At 45.3% G+C, this 16,918-nt stretch overlaps 1 protein-coding gene across 8 annotated transcripts in view; it reads left to right on the top strand.

Annotated features, from left to right (window-relative positions):
* The window catches only part of CLEC16A (C-type lectin domain containing 16A), a 224,021-nt gene that overhangs the window by 42,079 nt on the left and 165,024 nt on the right, over positions 1-16,918 (top strand). For 4 of the 8 annotated variants that reach the window (XM_071211365.1, XM_058286469.2, XM_058286467.2 and 1 more), the window contains exon 10: positions 9,314-9,497. In XM_071211365.1, coding sequence (XP_071067466.1) covers positions 9,314-9,497 — 184 coding nt within the window. Of the gene's footprint in view, positions 1-9,313; positions 9,546-16,918 lie in introns of all 8 variants that reach the window. The other 4 variants (XM_058286468.2, XM_058286466.2, XM_071211363.1 and 1 more) reach the window with 1 other exon arrangement.

Below are 16,918 nucleotides of genomic sequence, written 5' to 3'. Positions count from 1 at the left end.
CCCTGGATAATAAATGCTGGTTCTAAAGTGTTTATGTTCTTTTCCCTGAAAGTAGTAATGGGCACTGGGAGAGAGCTGATTGTGAACACAGCAGGAAAAAAAGAGAGAATTCTATAAAATCAAGGCCTTCGTTCGTATGGTGGCAAGCATTCCCATCAAAGAGTTAGAACTCAACGTGATTTTTCCTTTTTGCATGACTATTGTGGTCTAGCCTGTAATCTCTCGGTGGAATTAGAGCACCAGGTTGCCATTATTTTCTGCAGAAGTATTGACTGTGGTAGTTCTGGTCCGTTTCCAAAGAAAATTCAGAGTGCAGTTTGTTCCAGATACCAAATATAGGGCATTGTTGCAGGCAAGCGACCTCTTAGAAACAATTTCCTGTCCCTTGCTCCCAGTGCAAAAGATGGAATAGTCAGCTGATGTGAGAGTCCTGCAGGATTAGATCTCAAGGAGTGAACTGCCTCTAGCCAGGGCTACAGATGCTCTAGAACTAAAGGGCTAAGGAGGTGGTACCTAGTGCAGTTAGCCAGTGGAGGGTCAGGAACTCTCGGAATCATTGCCACGTCCTGGAGGAGCCAATAGGGAAAAGTAGGTTCATGGGTTGTTGAGGAGGTGGTAGAGGAGGCTCTGGGGTTCAGACCCTCACTGACTTTTCTACTTCCGCCTGCAGCAGCCCTTCCCTAGTCTGCACTGAGCCATTTGTGACTTCCTCCTGGTTTCAGCTACAACCAGGAAAATTGAGGGTGGAGGGGCAGAAAAATGATGCACCCACTGTCCCCTGCATATACGCCCTGGGACTTCATTAAGATTCATTACCAGCCTGGCTTTGTTGGGCATTTGAGTTCTTTAACCAGACTCAGAGTTCCTTGAAGCCAGATCACTGTTATTTATTCATTTTTCAATGGGTAACTATTGGGTATCTGCCATGAGCTAGACACTGTTCTAGGCACTGGAGATAAATTGGTCAACAAACAGACCCCTGACATCTGGGAGCTTCCATTCTAGTGGGAGGAGACAGAGGAACAATAAAACTAGTAGTAAACATGATAACATTTTAGAAAAGTAGTAGGAAGGCAGAGAAGGGAGGTGGGGCAGTGCTAGGAGGGTGGGAGTGGTGCAGTTCTCAGTAGGGTGATCTGCATAGGCCTCATTGGGAAGGTGAGATTTGAAACTTGAAGGAAGTGAGGGAGTAAGTGATGTATTTTTCTGGGGAAGACCATTTGGGACAGAAAGAACAGCCAGTGCAAAGGCCCTGAGGCAGGAGCTTGCCTGGTATGTTGGAGGAACAGCAGGGAGCAGGGTGGTGAGGGGAGTATAGTAGGGGATGAGGTCAGGGAAGAAGTACGATTTGAGGTGTGTGGAGCCTTACGGGGCATTGGAGGACTTGGGAGTTTACATTAGCGAGAGAGAACACCTTAATTTGTGTTCCCAGTGTTTAACATGGTTCCCGATAGAGATGTGGAGTAAACATTGGTTGTCTTTCCAGCTTTGCGTCCTCAGTGAGGGAACAAAGCACTGATTTATCTCAGTTGAGCCAAGGAAATTCAGTCTTGGTCAATGCCAAAGTTCTTAAAGTAGGAAAGCTGGTTTTGCTCTGGGGAGCTTTGCCTAATGGGAGGCCAGTGGGGCTGCACCTGAGAACGGGACAACAGGGGGTGGGGAATGAGTCATGGCTGAGGGCCGTCAGCATGGCAGGCAGAGTAGCTTCATCCCAGGAAATGACTGGCAGGCTTGCCTGGAGGGCTCTGTGACCAGGTAAGTGGCAGGGCCTGGCTGGCCTGAGATTGAATGCCCATTGACCCCTAGCCGGGAGATTCATGATCTTGCCCCGGGAGACCCTCATGGTAGCTCCAGCCAAGCACAGAGACAGACTCAAGGGCTACATGGACACAGAGAAGAAAAACGAACATGAAGGGGCTTTCCTCAGATAATCTTGTTTGGGTGACACTTTAATCAAGGATGAGTCACTCCCCAAAGGATTAGCATCTGTCTGCCAAGCCCTCACCGTGTACCATACCAGCTGGCTTGCTTATTCTTCTTTACTCTCTCCCACAACTCTTTAGTGGGCACCCCCGTGTTCCAAGGAGGTCCTGTGCTGGCCACAGGAAATACCAGGTGAACAAGATGGATGGAGTCCCCATCCTGACATTTGGGCAGTGAATACGCAAGCACATCAACACATATTTCAGATTTGCATTTGGGAAGGAAACAGGAAGCAGCTTTGGGAGATGAGGGTGAGGGAAGTCCTCCCCAGCGGCGTGAGATTGTAGTTGAGAACTGAAGGATGAGGAGCAAGCCCGGCCAAGAGTTGGGGACTGGGCGGTGGGTGGAGATGTCCAAGGCATAAGAAATGGTGAGGCAGAGACTGCGGTGGGAATGAACTGGGTGGGCTCTGGAATCAGAAAAGGAGCCGGTAAGCAAGAAACGTGCTGGGGCAGTGGGAGAAGGACTGGGGGTTCATTTTGTAGATGAACATGCTTGGGCCAACGTCTTATTTGATGCTCCTAGTAACCCAGAGAGCGAGTCACTGTTATCGTCCACTTCTCCCTGAGAGGAGAGAGCCCCATCACCCCATCACAGGGGATTGCAGGTGTCCAGCCCCAGATCCCACACTGTTTCTAATACTTGCCCTTCTGCCACTGTTTGCAGTGAGAATCACTTCTGGTTTAATGTGAGATGTTGGAAAGTGTAGTGTTTTGGACCAAATGTTTCAGGTAACTGAGAGTCACCACTAATTCATAGTTCATTCTCTTTTTTGGAGAACAAAATATAGTAAAATGCCTTTCGTAAAGAAATACCAAATAAGTGCTTGGTATGTCATTGTTTAATGAATGGAAGACATTTTATTTGTGATTTTAGATATTTATGAGTAATCTCACAATTAATTCCTCCCACAAGCATTTATTGACTCTGGATTGAATGCCAGAGCAGGCCAGGCCTGACATGGAAAAGGCTAAGGAGATGAGGCTGGTCTCCTACAGACCCAGCTACACCCCAGACTTGACTTCCTGTGCGTGAATCCCAGCAGCATTTTGATAAGACCTGCTGTTTGTCTCGCAGTCCAAGTGGTGGGGGCTCTCTGAGTATCAGTTCCAATTCCAGATGAATGGATATTTCCTTCGTTTATGCCTTTGTAGCGCCAATACTCTCCGATAATTGGCCAATTTGAGGAGAAGAGTGCAATGTTCCTCTTGTTAATGGAAGTGGCCTTTACCTCTTTGTGCTTCCCCACTCGATAGTTTTTATTTTCCCCATTAAATTTGGCAGCGTTATCAAATCTCCTCTCTGATGTGGTGGCAATTGTGTATTCTGGATGTGTGTTTGGGCTTAAGTTCAGCAGCCTTGAATTATTCACAGTTTGGCATATAACACATGCACCCATACATCACCCCGGAGTTTATTCCATCTGATGTTGGCTTGCTGATCACCTCCTTCTGGAATGAGAATTGGTTTTCTCTGCAACAATTACTGGCCCAGCTTCACTTTGCAGCCTGTTGTAAAGCCATCTTCTGTGGTTTCCACTGTTGGTTACATCTGGTGTAAACCTGGGAAGCCACTGTAGACCACCCCCCCCCCCCCCCGCCGGGTACTAGGGTACCCTGTGTATATAGAAAAACATGTCAAACATTTTATGTTTGTTATAGACAACCTTAATCATTGTCAGGTTGGGGTCACCCAATAAGTGACATGTAAACTGTTGCTGAGCTTTGTTTTGCTGCCTGCTTTTCCTTTTGGCATGACACGGGCACGGCTTAGTTTTATGTTAAGCCTTTGGGAGCCCTTGCCCACGCTCACCTGCTCATGAGAGGCAGACCCAGGATGTGCATCCAGAAAGTCTCACTTCAGGGCCCACATGCAAAACCTTTTTGCTGCCCAACATTAATTCCCTTCAATAAACAAGTGCCTCACCCTGGGAGCTCTGTTCCCCATTACACATTTGCAGGGTAGAATGAGTCAGTGGATGTCAAGTACTTCGAGCAGAGCCAGGCACATCTCAGCTGCTCACTGAGGCTGTGGTTGCCATCATTGCTGGGGTCACACAAGAACGTGCACTCCCTCTTGACGCCCCATGCAGCCCTGTGAGGGAGGTGCTGATATGATGCCCATTTGGGGCTGTTTGGGCAATGGTGGTCCAGACAGGAGGAGGGATTCATCTAGATCACAAAGGTGGTGAGCAGCCGGCATGGGTGGGACACAGACCCTGAGCTCCAGTCGTTCCTGCATTCACCTGTGCACCCTGCACTGGCTATGTGCTCTATGACCCACCAGTTCCAGCCCCAGAGGCTGGAGATGAAAGGTCGCCAGGCACCCAGAAGCTCTTTAGGGGGGCCAAGTCTAACCTACTAATTGACCAGGAGGCTGATGAAGAGCAAGTTGGCAGGACTGAAAGAGTCAAGCTTAAAACAAAGAATGCATTGCTTTTTAAATGTGTACTCCCCCCACCCCCCCACACACAGAGTCTGTTCCATCCTGGAGATTAAATGTGTACTCCCTACACACACACACACAATTCCGCCCAGGCGATCTGTTTGCCAGGCAGTTGAAAGTGCGTAAATATTTCTTTTTTTTTTTTTTTAGATTTATTTATTTATTTCTCTCCCCGCTCCCCCTGCCCCCGAGTTGTTTGCTCTTTCTGTCCATTCTCTGTGTGTTCTTCTGCGACCGCTTCTGTCCTTATCAGCGGCACCAGGAATCTGTGTTTCTTTTTGTTGCGTCATCATGCTGTGTCAGCTCTCCGTGTGTGCAGTGCCATTCTTGGACAGGCTGCACTTTCTTTCACTCTGGGCGGCTCTCCTTATGGGGCACACTCCTTGCGCGTGGGGCTCCCTTGCATGGCAGGGCACTCCTTGCGCGCATCAGCACTGCGCGTGGGCCAGCTCCACACGGGTCAAGGAGGCCCAGGGTTTGAACCGCAGACCTCCAATGTGGTAGGTGGATGCCCTAACCACTGGGCCAAGTCCGCTTCCCAAAAAGTGAGTAAATATTTTCTTGAGTGCCTTTTTTAATCAAACATTGTGCCACACATTTTTATACTTTACATACAGGATCTCATTCCAAACCCCTGGCAGTCTGGGATGGAGGTACTATTGTCTCTGTTTTACAGATGAGGAAACAGGCTCACTTGGTCAGGGCCTCTCAGCTAGTAAGTGGAGCTGAAACTTGGCTCCATTTCTGCCCTTAAGTTGAGCATGTTTTTGTTAATCAACATGGCCTGCCTCCTTTCTTAGGCAAAAACCTTCCTCCTGATTTTCAAATCCTCTAACAGAACTGCTTGGACAAAAGAATACTAGTTGCTTCCTCACAGGGTGAATGTGCTAGGACCGTAAGACCCTGGGAAGGTTTCTCACTGTCTTTGCCTGATCGGCCTGGCAACGCCTATAGAGGCAGACAGACTTGTGGTGCCATGAGGCCTGTCTGTCCTTTCCCTTACCATGCTCGCTCCTTTCTTTCTCAACAAGATTCTTCCCTGGGGTGCTGCCTTGTACCCTATGACCTCTCTCCTGTCCAGCTGCTGCTTGCTCCTCTCCCCACTGTAGGTATCTACAGGGTTCAGAGGTGGGTGCACCCCGCCATTGGTGTCCCTTCAAGGCTGGGAGCATCATGAGTGCCTCGGGGAAGACATGTCTCTGACACCTCTTGGTGGCTGGCTGGAGAGGCAACCCAGCTGGCCCAGTACCACAGTGACTTCTTGGGAAGCCCAGATGACCACGTGCCTGCTGCTCCTTGCAGAGCTGGCCAGGCATGCCATGTCCAAGGAAAACAAGGCTGTCACCAAGCACCCCAACTTGAGGTGACCCAGGCCTTAATATAAATAAAGGGTGAACTACTGAAAAAAAAGGGGGGGGCACCCGTGTCCTTTGCTGGCATGCCTAGCAGCAGGCTCCTGCGTAGGACTCAGGTTTGGCCTGATACCCATTCTTCTCTTCTTCCTGAGTTTTCTTGTGAACTCCTAACATTCAAAACTTCACCGTCGTTTCCTTTGCTTCCCCTGCCCCCAGTCCTGGCACAATCCCGCACTCATCCCTCTGTACAGTGTGGCCAGTGATGAGCGTGGCAGTACATACCTTGCTGGGTGCTCACCCATCTCCCGCAGGACCTGGAGCTCTGCAGAGGCGTGGCCAGGGCTGCCTCACTTCTGCCTTGCACCTACAGCCTGGGCACAATGGGCGGGGGCCCTTCTCCAGGGGGCTTTCAGCCTGGAACATCCTGTCTTGTCCAGTGTGCCATGAGTTCTGGGAGGACAGCTGCCTCAGATGAGCCCTGGGCAGGAAGGAGCTGTAGGAATGACCACAAATCCCTCTGCCCACATTTCCCAGGCAGGCTCCGCATAGCTTTTCCATGATAATCTTGGCATGTTGATGTGTTGGTATTAAAAAAAACCTGATTTTTGAAATATAGAAGAATAAAAAGGCAACAGAAACAGTCCATAACCCCAATGTCCAAATAACCCTTGTTAAAGTACAGAAAAAAAAATAAGTGTACATGATTAGAAATTTCAACCCAGATGGAAGGGTATACAAATGAAAAAATAGAAGTCTGCTTGTGTGCGTGTGCACGCACAGTACCACCTGCCTTTTTTCTTTCCCCAAAGAGGAAATGCTAATACATTCTTATGCATCTTTCCCAGAAAAGTTATGCTTACATCATCATATGTAGCCTTTGGAAATTTTATGTGAAAAGGACCCTACTTTGTTCGGTGCTTGCTTTTTCATCCTGGAGCTGTTTCTTATCAGTACATCTTGGTATACCTCAGTCTTTTTAACAAATATGTGGATCCCCACTCAATGGACAGACCATAATTGCTTAACCACTCCTCTGTGGATGAACATTTAGGTTATTTCCAGCTGTTTACGGGATGAATGCATTTTAAAAATTTGAAATTTCCCCATAAGTATGCCTTTTTTATCTTTTCCAACACTTGCTCATCAAGAAAAGCGATCCTTTTTGGAAGTTTTGTTACCCATTTATACAGGTTTTTTCAGGCAGGTAAAGGAAGGTAACGGTATTTGTTGGATGTTTATTGTATCACCAAGCCCTCAAGGAACTTATCCATGATTTTGTTTAGTCCTAGGGGGCCAGAATGATTTGCCCTCCATTTCAGATAAGGAACCTGAGGTTCAGAGGCCCTGCAGCCTGGTAAGAGATCAGCTGGAGTCCGCACTGTGCAGGCTGGCCCTGGACCCCATGCTTTTTGTGTCGATTGTTCTCTACATCCCAGAACATATAAAGCCCCGGGGGTGGTTTCTACATCAATGTGAATTTCTGCTCTGTAACTCCTAATGGGGCAGTGTTTTGCTCTGTGTCTTGTCTCAATTTTCTGTTTCTGGAAGATTTTGATTGCTGTGGCATGCTCTAAAATTCACTGGGAGCAGGCAGTGGTCAGAGTCGCCTAGTCTGAGGCCCCATCTTCGCCAGGTCAGGTCCTTCAGGAGGAGATGAGGGGTGTGCAGGGCTTCAGTCATCCCCACAGCGTCTGTGTGGCCACTGATGGATGCTGTCTGTCAAGCCGTGTATGCGGGGGCACTCCATCTCGGAGCACCTGGTTGTTGGCGTCTGTAGCTCATTCTCTGTGCTTCCTGGACAGTAGAGGCATATCTCCATTTATCTGTCATTTTTGTGAATGAATAACCCAAAGTGGGTAAATAAAAATTAATGTTTGGATTTGGATGCTAATTTAGCTTTCGATTAGGTTTTGTTTTGAGCATTATGAAAATAAATCTGGGTCTCTTGAGCACATTCCACTTATTGGCAAGGTATGGTGGCCCCCAGAATATAATTGGTGGTTGTTTTGGGGATAAATTCGTAAGATGGATAACCCTTATCAAGGTAATGGGAAAGTTTGTCTTAAACATTTTTTATTAAAATCACAAAGTAATGTCTATGCATCATCCAGATTCTGGAAATAGAAGAACTTCAATTAGAATTCTGTTCTCAAAAAAACCAGTTTCCTTTTATCTTTGCTTCTTTATAGACCCAGTCCATTTGCATACGTATACTTTTTAAAAACTATTTTTAATCAGTTTTATTGTTATATATTAATAAAGCATACAGTCTATCCAAAGTATACAATCAGTGGTATTTGGTATAACCACATAGTTGTGCTTTCATCAGTTCAATCATTATTATTTTCATTATTCCAATATTAATAGTAATAATAAAGAAAAACCCAGACAAACAAAAATTGTAGCCCTTAATACTCAACCTCTCTAAGCTTCCCTGCCATACATAGTTGCTATTTCATTTCCATCTCTCTAATTTACGTATACTTTTTAAGGAACGCTAAATATGGAACCAAATGAGCTCCTGGTGAAGCAGTAATTTGAGGAAGAGCTTGGGCTTTGGAGTCAGGCAAACTTAGATTCAAATTCTGCCTCTGCAGCTCATTGTGACATTGGGAACGTTACTTAATCCTCAGAGCCTCTATTTTCTTATCAATAAAATGGGACCAGTAAAATTCCTACATCTCATAGTTACTGTAAGAACTGAGCTAAAGCCATGCTTTCCACAACATAGGACATGAACTATTGGTGCCTTTTAAAATTCTTTCAAGCCTGCTTACTTGTTCAGGGAAAAACGTTTTTGGGACAAGCCAATCTTTAATTCTTCACTGATACTTGTCAGGCTCTCCTAGAGAGAGCCATCATTTGACATTTAGTATATCTTTTTACATTCTTCTTCTTTCTTTTTTATTTATGTTTATAATAGCAAGGTACACTGGCATTTCATATCCTATAATGATGTGCAGTTTCTTGAAAAATAATTTTTTAAAAGTTAAAACGTTAATAATATTGGTGCGCTGTAGTTAGGATACAAGTTGTGCAGGTTGGTTTGGATGCCAGCTGTGCCACCTCCCAGCTTTGTGACTTTGGGCTGGTCATTCAGTGCCTCTGTCGCCTCAGTCCCCTCATCTGTAGCCAGGGATAACAGCAGTGTTCCCTTATGGGGTTCTTGTGAAGTTTAAATGAAATGATATTATTAAGCCCTGAGAACAGCACCTAGCCTGAAGTACCATAAAAGTATTCTTCTCATGCAAATGACTAACATTTGGGAAGCTGCACTGAGCTGATGCCGGTGAAGTGTCCAGCAGAGTTGCCAACTTAGCAACAGTACACAGTAAATGGTAGCTGGCACTACTGGTTTTATTATTTAATAATGGTGGCGATGTTAATAATTGTGAGAGTAATAAACCAGATGGTAGCATTTGTTGTTTTGGAGATAATTTCTTGGGAACAGAAACTCTTGGGCAACAGATAGCATCAAGTGAGTTTCCAGCGCTCACATTAGCCTGTTTGTCTTTGCTCAACTTTCATAGGCCAAGCCCAGCATTCGGTGTTTCATTAAACCCACCGAGTCGCTAGAGCGGTCCCTTGAGATGAACAAGCACAAGGGCAAGAGGCGGGTGCAAAAGAGACCCAACTACAAAAACGTTGGGGAGGAAGAAGATGAGGAGAAAGGGCCCGCCGAGGATGCCCAAGAAGACGCTGAGAAGGCTAAAGGTACAGAGGGTGGTTCAAAAGGCATCAAGACGAGTGGGGAGAGTGAAGGTGAGTGCGCCCGAGAACATTGCCCGTGCTGCCCGCGCTGGGAGTGAGATTGTCCTTTCTGTCTTCTCCATCCTGACGTTTGGTCCTCTGGTGTGTCTGGTGGGGCTTTCTGTTCATTCCTGACCCTGGTGTACCTCATTCTATATAACCCAGCCATTCAGAGGCCCCCTGGGCTTGGGTGTCCCACACAAACCCAGCACAAGTCCTGTCCCTCACTGGGTGACGTGGAGCAAAGTTCTTCATTTCCCTGTGCCTCAGTTTCCCCATTTGTAAAATGAGGACAACAAATAGTACCTACTTTGTAGGATTATAATGAGAGTCAAATGAGTTAATCCATGGAATGTACTTAGAACAGTGCCTGGCCTGTGTTAAATACTGTATAAATAATTGCTTCTCTACTACGAAGACTGCTATATCACCACAATGATACTACTGTGTCATCATCACCATCATCGTCATAGCTGTCATTATTATTCCTGACCACTGAGATTATGATTTTTGAGAGAAGTAATTATGCCCAGGGTCCTATGGGAAGGAAGGGACCCCTTTCATGATATTGTATGCTTTTAATTAGGCAATTTTTAAAAAATTAAATGATCAAATAGAGTTTTTCAAAGTCCTCTCTATTTGGAGTGAGGTACACCATGATGGGTGCATATGTGTTCAGTAAGTAGAATCATTCATTTCTCCTTTTTCTCTTGCTGAGAGTGATTCTGGTTTCTCTTTCACCTCCCTCTCGTTTAGATGTCTGGAGAGTCCTGCCTGCTCTGGGATAAACAAGTTAGAGCTGTCCCATTCCTTGGGTCTTGGGCCAGGCTCCTGGCCACTCAGGGTGGGCACGTGATAGGGAGCTGGGTGCTTGGTGGAGGGGGTGGGGGTGGCTTACCCCACGCCTCCTGGGATGAGTGTGGCCTCTCTTCATGGCCCAGCTGTCGTCTCCCGGGGGGTGTGAGTAGCGTGTCCTGTGAGTTGTGCTCTGGGTCCCGGGCTGGTTGTGGCTGCTCTGGAGTCAGCTCTTCCAGCCCATCAGCCTGGGCAGCATGAAGACCTCCATGCCAGCACCTGACGCTGTGAACAGAGCAGCCCCTCTTCTGGAAACACAGCGGTCTTCAGGAGTTGGCTATGGCTCTGCAGTTAAAACACTCCCCCAAATCTCTGGCCCCATTATGATTTTCATGACAGTTACCAATGAATGCCCAGAGTGCGTTTTGATAAGTGTAACTAAAACATCTCTCCAGTATTACCTGGACCTCTTTTTAAAGCCTATGATCTCCTGCATCCTTTTTTCCCTGATAAAAATATGCACCCAGCCTTTTGGTGTAGGAATTCTTTTCTTTTTTGGTTTGGGAAACTTTTGCCAACAAATATTACTTTGGTAGGGAAGGGAGGGGTGCAAATAAAAGGTAAGCCATGCTTATTTGTTTTTTGTTTTGTTTTGTTTTCTTTTTAATTCAGAAGAAAATTGTCTGCTTAAACCCTGGGTTTAGCTGTCCTGTAGCCACAATGGGGCAGAAATGGACATCCCTCCCCCATTTTGTACACTTTGTCCTCATCGATTTTTTTTTTTTCATTTTATTTTTTTATTAGAGAAGCTATGGGTTTACAGAACAATCATGCGTAAATCATCGATTTTGTTTTGGAATGATGGTGAGTTCTAATCCTTTTAAGGGATGCTCTCTAACCAGGCCTCAGTATGACTAAAGGTGGTATGGGCAGGCCATGGCAGGCTTGGCCTCAAAAGCACAATCAGATCAGTCAGTGGCGAGGCAGTCGTGGTGCACAGGGGCCTCAGGCCAAGGCTCAGCATGTTGCCGTTGTGGCTCTGTCTGCTCGATTAGTGTGAGGACTCCATGGATGCTGAGCCTACCTGCCCAGTGCAGGGGACATGGGGGCAAGTTTTCACAAGCCTGCAGAAGTGAGTTTTCCAGGCAGTTACGCTGCCAGGGTATGCCAGCAGGGCCCAGGAATTTCCCCAGAGGCTTTGCTTGGACAGTTGATGCTGACCTCAGTGCTTGCTCAAGCGTGGCTTCAGTAAGCCCTCCTGCCATTTGGGGCCCCCTATTTTCTTGAATGTGTTAGTCATTCCGAACTACAATGGACCTGTCCTCTCCCTATCTAGTTTGTCATAAAGAAGTAAAACTTTCGCAGGCCAGTCTTGCAAAGAGTCACATACCTTGACAGCAACAGTTGTACCCGTATGCTTTTTGAATCGTGCATTCGATCTCTTAGTTATTCTCATATTTAAAGGCACTGTTGGTATGTGTTTTCTTCTTAGACTGTATCTGTGTTGGGGTGAAACTGCACAGCTGTTAATTCCTGAGACTTGGAAGGGAGTCAGGTGTCTTTCCTCATTCCCATTTCAAGCCAAAGTCCAGCATAGAGTGGGGGAGTGCCTTGAAGATGGGAGATGTTACTTCCAGTCTTGTGTTGGCGTCTAGGTTTATTGTGTGCCTTGGACAGTCTCCTTAAGCTGTGAGCCTCATTTTCACCATCTGGGAATTATGAGTATAGAAAGTGTAATTCACCCAGTGACTTTTGTATGTTAGAACTTTTGGGGTTATAGGATTCAGAAATCTAACTCAGACTGGCTTAAACAAAAAAGGGCAATTACTGCTCATATAACTGGGAGACTTGAACAGGGCTGGACCCAGGTGCAGAGATGACCATGGGCCATACGGGGCTTGCATCCTACCAGCTTAACAGCAGGTGGAGAAGGACCTTCTCCTTCCAGGGAGTTCCAGCTGGAATGCTGGGGTTGGTGCTCATTGGTACTGCCTGGGATGTTCTATGCTAACTGGCCAAGCCTGGGTTGAGCATCTAACCCGCTAGCTAGGGAATCAGGTCAACCCCCACTTGGATGACATGGACTGAGAAGGGAGGAAGTAGCTCCCTGAATAAAAAATGAGGAGCAGTTATCAGAAGGAGGCATAGATGCTGGGCCCACAGAAACCCCAGGCATTGCCTACAGAGGGCTCCCCTGGAAAGCCAGTTGTGGTGCTGCATTTCTGAATACTACTCATCTCTCTCAGGGGTGACTTCTCCCTTCCTGTTTTGAGGTGGCTATGTGATTGTTTTCTCCTCCACATTATTTCTTCTCTGACAAGCTTCTTACATGGTCTCTGGTTCTAGCGTTCTGTTGACAGCCTGCTTGTAAAAGGCAAGCATAAGCAATTCAATGTTAGCCCCGGTTCTCCACACCCTGCCACCCCCATTTTAGTTGTACAATCTTAACTTCAAAAGATGGGTAAATCATATTAGTGAAAAGGGCATGTGGTCATAAGTCACAATTTTGCCATGACCTGATTTGAATGTGGCATTACGTGTTTTTTTCTACAAATGCAGCACCCAAAGTTCACACCTCCTCCACATTTAAGCCAGACAAGGAAGTTTTGTGAAATGAATATATACCTCTGACCTATCCATTCCCACCCCCAGTTTGCAAAGAAGTTTGCTCTACCTCAGGTCCCAAGCGATGGGCGACTCATTCTGAAACCAATCAAATCACAGGGCCCCTAAATTTGCAGAAATTGAGCGCTGAAAGGAAGAAGGGGTATGTTCCTCTGTTAATTTCCGTAACTAATGAGTACGGTGAGTTGAGTAAGTGAGAGTGTGTGTGTGTTTGTGCGCATGTGCGTGCAAGATAGTGGAGGAGGATCTGTGGGTGAGCCGCTGTTGTAGAGAGATGTGAGAGTGCAGCTTTTCAAATAGGCCAAATTAGTCCAAGGAAGAGGGTCGTAGGTGAGCTTGGACACATTCTTTGAAGGGCAACTTCCCAGAAATCCATTCTAATTCAGTCTCCTGCCATTCAGTAGAAGATAAAAAAAACAAGGGAAGGAATACACAAATACTCAGCATCTGCCCCCACCCCTGTGCCCTGTCATTGGCAGGTACTGTTTGCCTCTTGAAGTGCTGTTCCAAAGGCAGCCAATAACATGCAATCCTTTCCTTGTTTCCTAGGAAACCAGCAACAGCATCTTTCTCCTCCTTCTCTTAACCTCCTTTGTGGGGCATTCTTATCCTCTGCTTCCCTCTTTTCATTGTCTGTCCTTGTTTTCTGGAATATGGAACACAGATGGCAGTTGATAAAATCCTTGAATTTATGAAATCAGACTGTTGCAAGGTCATGCCTGCTGTTTCCCTGAAAAGCACTTCATTTACCAAATATTAATCAGATTAGAATGTACATCATCCCAGGCAAGTTGATGAATTATTGCTGTTATTTTTAAAAACCAGCGTGTCAGAGACATTAGGAAATATAAGGATCTGGCCTGAGTTGTCACACTGAGAGGCAGAACTTGGCATAGTTGAGTCTTGAGGGTCCCAAAGGCCACTCACTCCTGCCTTCAGTGGCTCTTTCCAGCACAGCAACCACCCAGAAAACAGGTGGAGTAATGGGGCCTCTGCTGCTTGGGAGGCTTTTGTGAATGATACAGGCTGCAGAGGGTTCGGGTGGCGTCTGTCACCATGAGGAGAGTTGGAGATTTGGGGTCCTGTTCCCTGCTGTGCAGCCTAACCCACTCTGGGACAAGGAGCACCTGACTTGGGCTCCCAGAGGCTCATCTGCAGCCGTGTGTCAGGGCCTCTCCACGTACCAACCCGGGTACTGGAGGGTTCACTGGAATTCATAGCACATTTAGACACCTGTTCCTACCAGGCAGCTGACAGGCCGTGCAGTAGAGAGGAGTGCATACCAGCCTGGGCAGGGCCCAGGACTCTTCCACAAGCTCACATAGGTGCACATTCCTCTGTGCCTCAGTTTCCCTTTCTGTGAAATGCAGAGATTAGGCTAAATCAGCATTGCCCAAGAGTGGGATGTGGAGATGATTGTAGGTCCCAGAGAGAACATTGCATAGTGTAGAGAGAGTTCTTACTTTGAGGGATTGTCTGTGGGGGGAACCCTTCCCACGGATGTGAATGTGCCTGTAGTGTGGTGAAGCTCCATTTTAAACATGGGTGGCAGGCCTTAGCAGCCTTTTGTTCACTCGTGTAGTTTTACAGTTGTTTTCTATTCATGCTGGTTTCATGTTTATAGTAGTAATTTTTCAAACTTTCATTTGGAAGTAATTTCAAATTTACAAAAAGTTGCTCTATAAAGAGCAACCCTTTACCCTTTACTCAGTTTCACCTTTTTAACATTTTACCCCATTGCTTTCTCATTTGCATTCTCTCTTTACATACACACACACACACACACACACACACAATTTTTCCCCCTGGGTAAGTTACCTACACATGATCCTTTACTACTAAATACTTCAGTGTGCATTTTCTAAGGATAGGGATATTCACTTTGAACCAGAATACAATTACCAACTCCTCTACTGTCCATGTCCCAGTTTTGTCCATTGACCTAATAATGTCCTTTATAGCATTATTTTCCTCTCCAGTATAAAATCCAACCTAGGGTCAATTAGTGCTTTTAATTGTTGTGTCTCTTTAGCCTCCTTTAATCTGGAATATTTCCAAAGCGTTTGTCTTTATGACACTGACATTTTTAAAGATTATAGGACCTTTCTCCCCCTTTTGTTTTATTAGAATGTTCCTCATTTTGTCTTTTAATGTTTCACATAGGAGATGCTGTGTCTTTCTCAGGCTATCAGCTCTGGAGTCTCATCATGTCCATCTGTCCTGCATGGGTGATGTTGTTTTGTTCACCCAGTTAAGGTGTTATCCATTGTCTCCAAAATTACTTTTTATTCTCTCTGCAATTAAGATGCAGTCCATGGGCATACACTCTGAGACAGTGCAGATATCCTGCTCCTCATCAGAGTATCCCCCCTAGATTTGTTAGCCATTGATGATTCTTGCTTGATACAATCTTTATGATGGTTGCAAAATAGTGATTTTGCAACTTCAACTTTCCCTGAGTGTTTAAAAATCAATCCTTGGCATTCCACCCTAAGCAAGATCTCTCCCTTCTCCCCCATTTATTTATCTATTTACTATTGGTATGCACTCATGGATTACAATTTTTAATGGTTTATATATTACTGTATTTAATTATTTTGCTGCTCAAATGGTCCAAGATTTGGCCAGCAGGAACCCTTTCAAGCTGGTTGCTATGTCCTTGTGATAAACTCATCATTTTGTGGGACAATCTATATTTTTGGCATAACAAGGTTTTCTGGGTTCATTTTGCATCTACTCTGTCCATCCCTGGGATGAACCATTTCTCTGAAGAGTCCTGGTGCCTTTCAGTGGGCAGTGGTATTAGAGACCAATATCTGGGGATCTGTGTGCTCATTGCTACTGGGATGTCTTTGCTTCTTGGCCCTTTTAGTGGACAGAGCTAGGAAATCTATGCATGTAGATATACAAAATACACATTTATGCACACATACATACAAGCATGCATATTCATATACAAATTTTAGCAATCATTAATTCATACCAATACCTCCCATTCTAATCAGTTCCCTCAGCATTTTTTTCTTGCCTTCCCCCATCCCATATTTCACCTTCTCCTCTTCTACACTGAAGGCCCTGGCACGCAACAGAATCAATGTCAATCTTATAATACATCTGAAAAAGTTTTAGAATTGCTTGCCCATACCACTATAATAAATGATGAAAAAGGGTTCAGGATTTATTTCCAACCCTTCCCCTCAACCCCAGTACTTCACTTTCCTTTAAACTGAGGGTTTATAGTCAAGTGTTGTGTTCATAAACTACTTGGATTAGTCCATCCTTCTTTTATCTCCTTCAAGATGGGTGTGGTATTCATTTAAAATAAATTTGGCAGCAGCTACTGCTGCTTTAATTTTCTTTCTGTTTGGGTTCCCCCTTCCCATACTTATTGATTTGAATTCCTTTTACAAATATATAGAATGTTAACTAATTCAACCTTCTGCAAAAGTATGTTCAAGGTAAGCTCAAGGAACTATGCCCCCTCCTGAATCCTTCCTTCTTCTCCCCCCTCTCTTGTAGGGAACTGACCTGTTTTATGGATTATCCTTCCTATGCTTTATAAAAATAAACAGTATGTGTACATTTTATTATTTTCCCTTTCTTACACACAAGGTAGCATACTACGTAGCTCTTTTGTCCTTTTCACTTGATATCCCTGGAAATCCCTCCATGGCAGTTCACAGAGGTCTTCCTCATTCTTTTTCACATCTGCACTGTATGTATGTAGCATAGTTTATTCAACCAATCTTCTGTGCTGGACATTTAGGTAGTTTCCAGTATTTTGCAATTGTAGATAATGCTGCAATGAATACCCTGTGCGTGTGTGTTTTCATATTGTTGGGGTATATCTTCAGGATAAATTCTTTGAGATGGGGTTGCTAGGTTGGAGGGTATAGTAGTGATTAAAAGTTTGCCTTTAAAATATATTTAAGTGAAAAAAAAAAGATTGTTTTATTTAAACAATC

This window comes from Dasypus novemcinctus, chromosome 23 (genome assembly GCF_030445035.2).
Source record: "Dasypus novemcinctus isolate mDasNov1 chromosome 23, mDasNov1.1.hap2, whole genome shotgun sequence".
NCBI lineage: Eukaryota > Metazoa > Chordata > Mammalia > Cingulata > Dasypodidae > Dasypus > Dasypus novemcinctus.
Note: the sequence above shows the minus strand (reverse complement) of the source record. Positions and strands in the feature narration are given on the sequence as shown.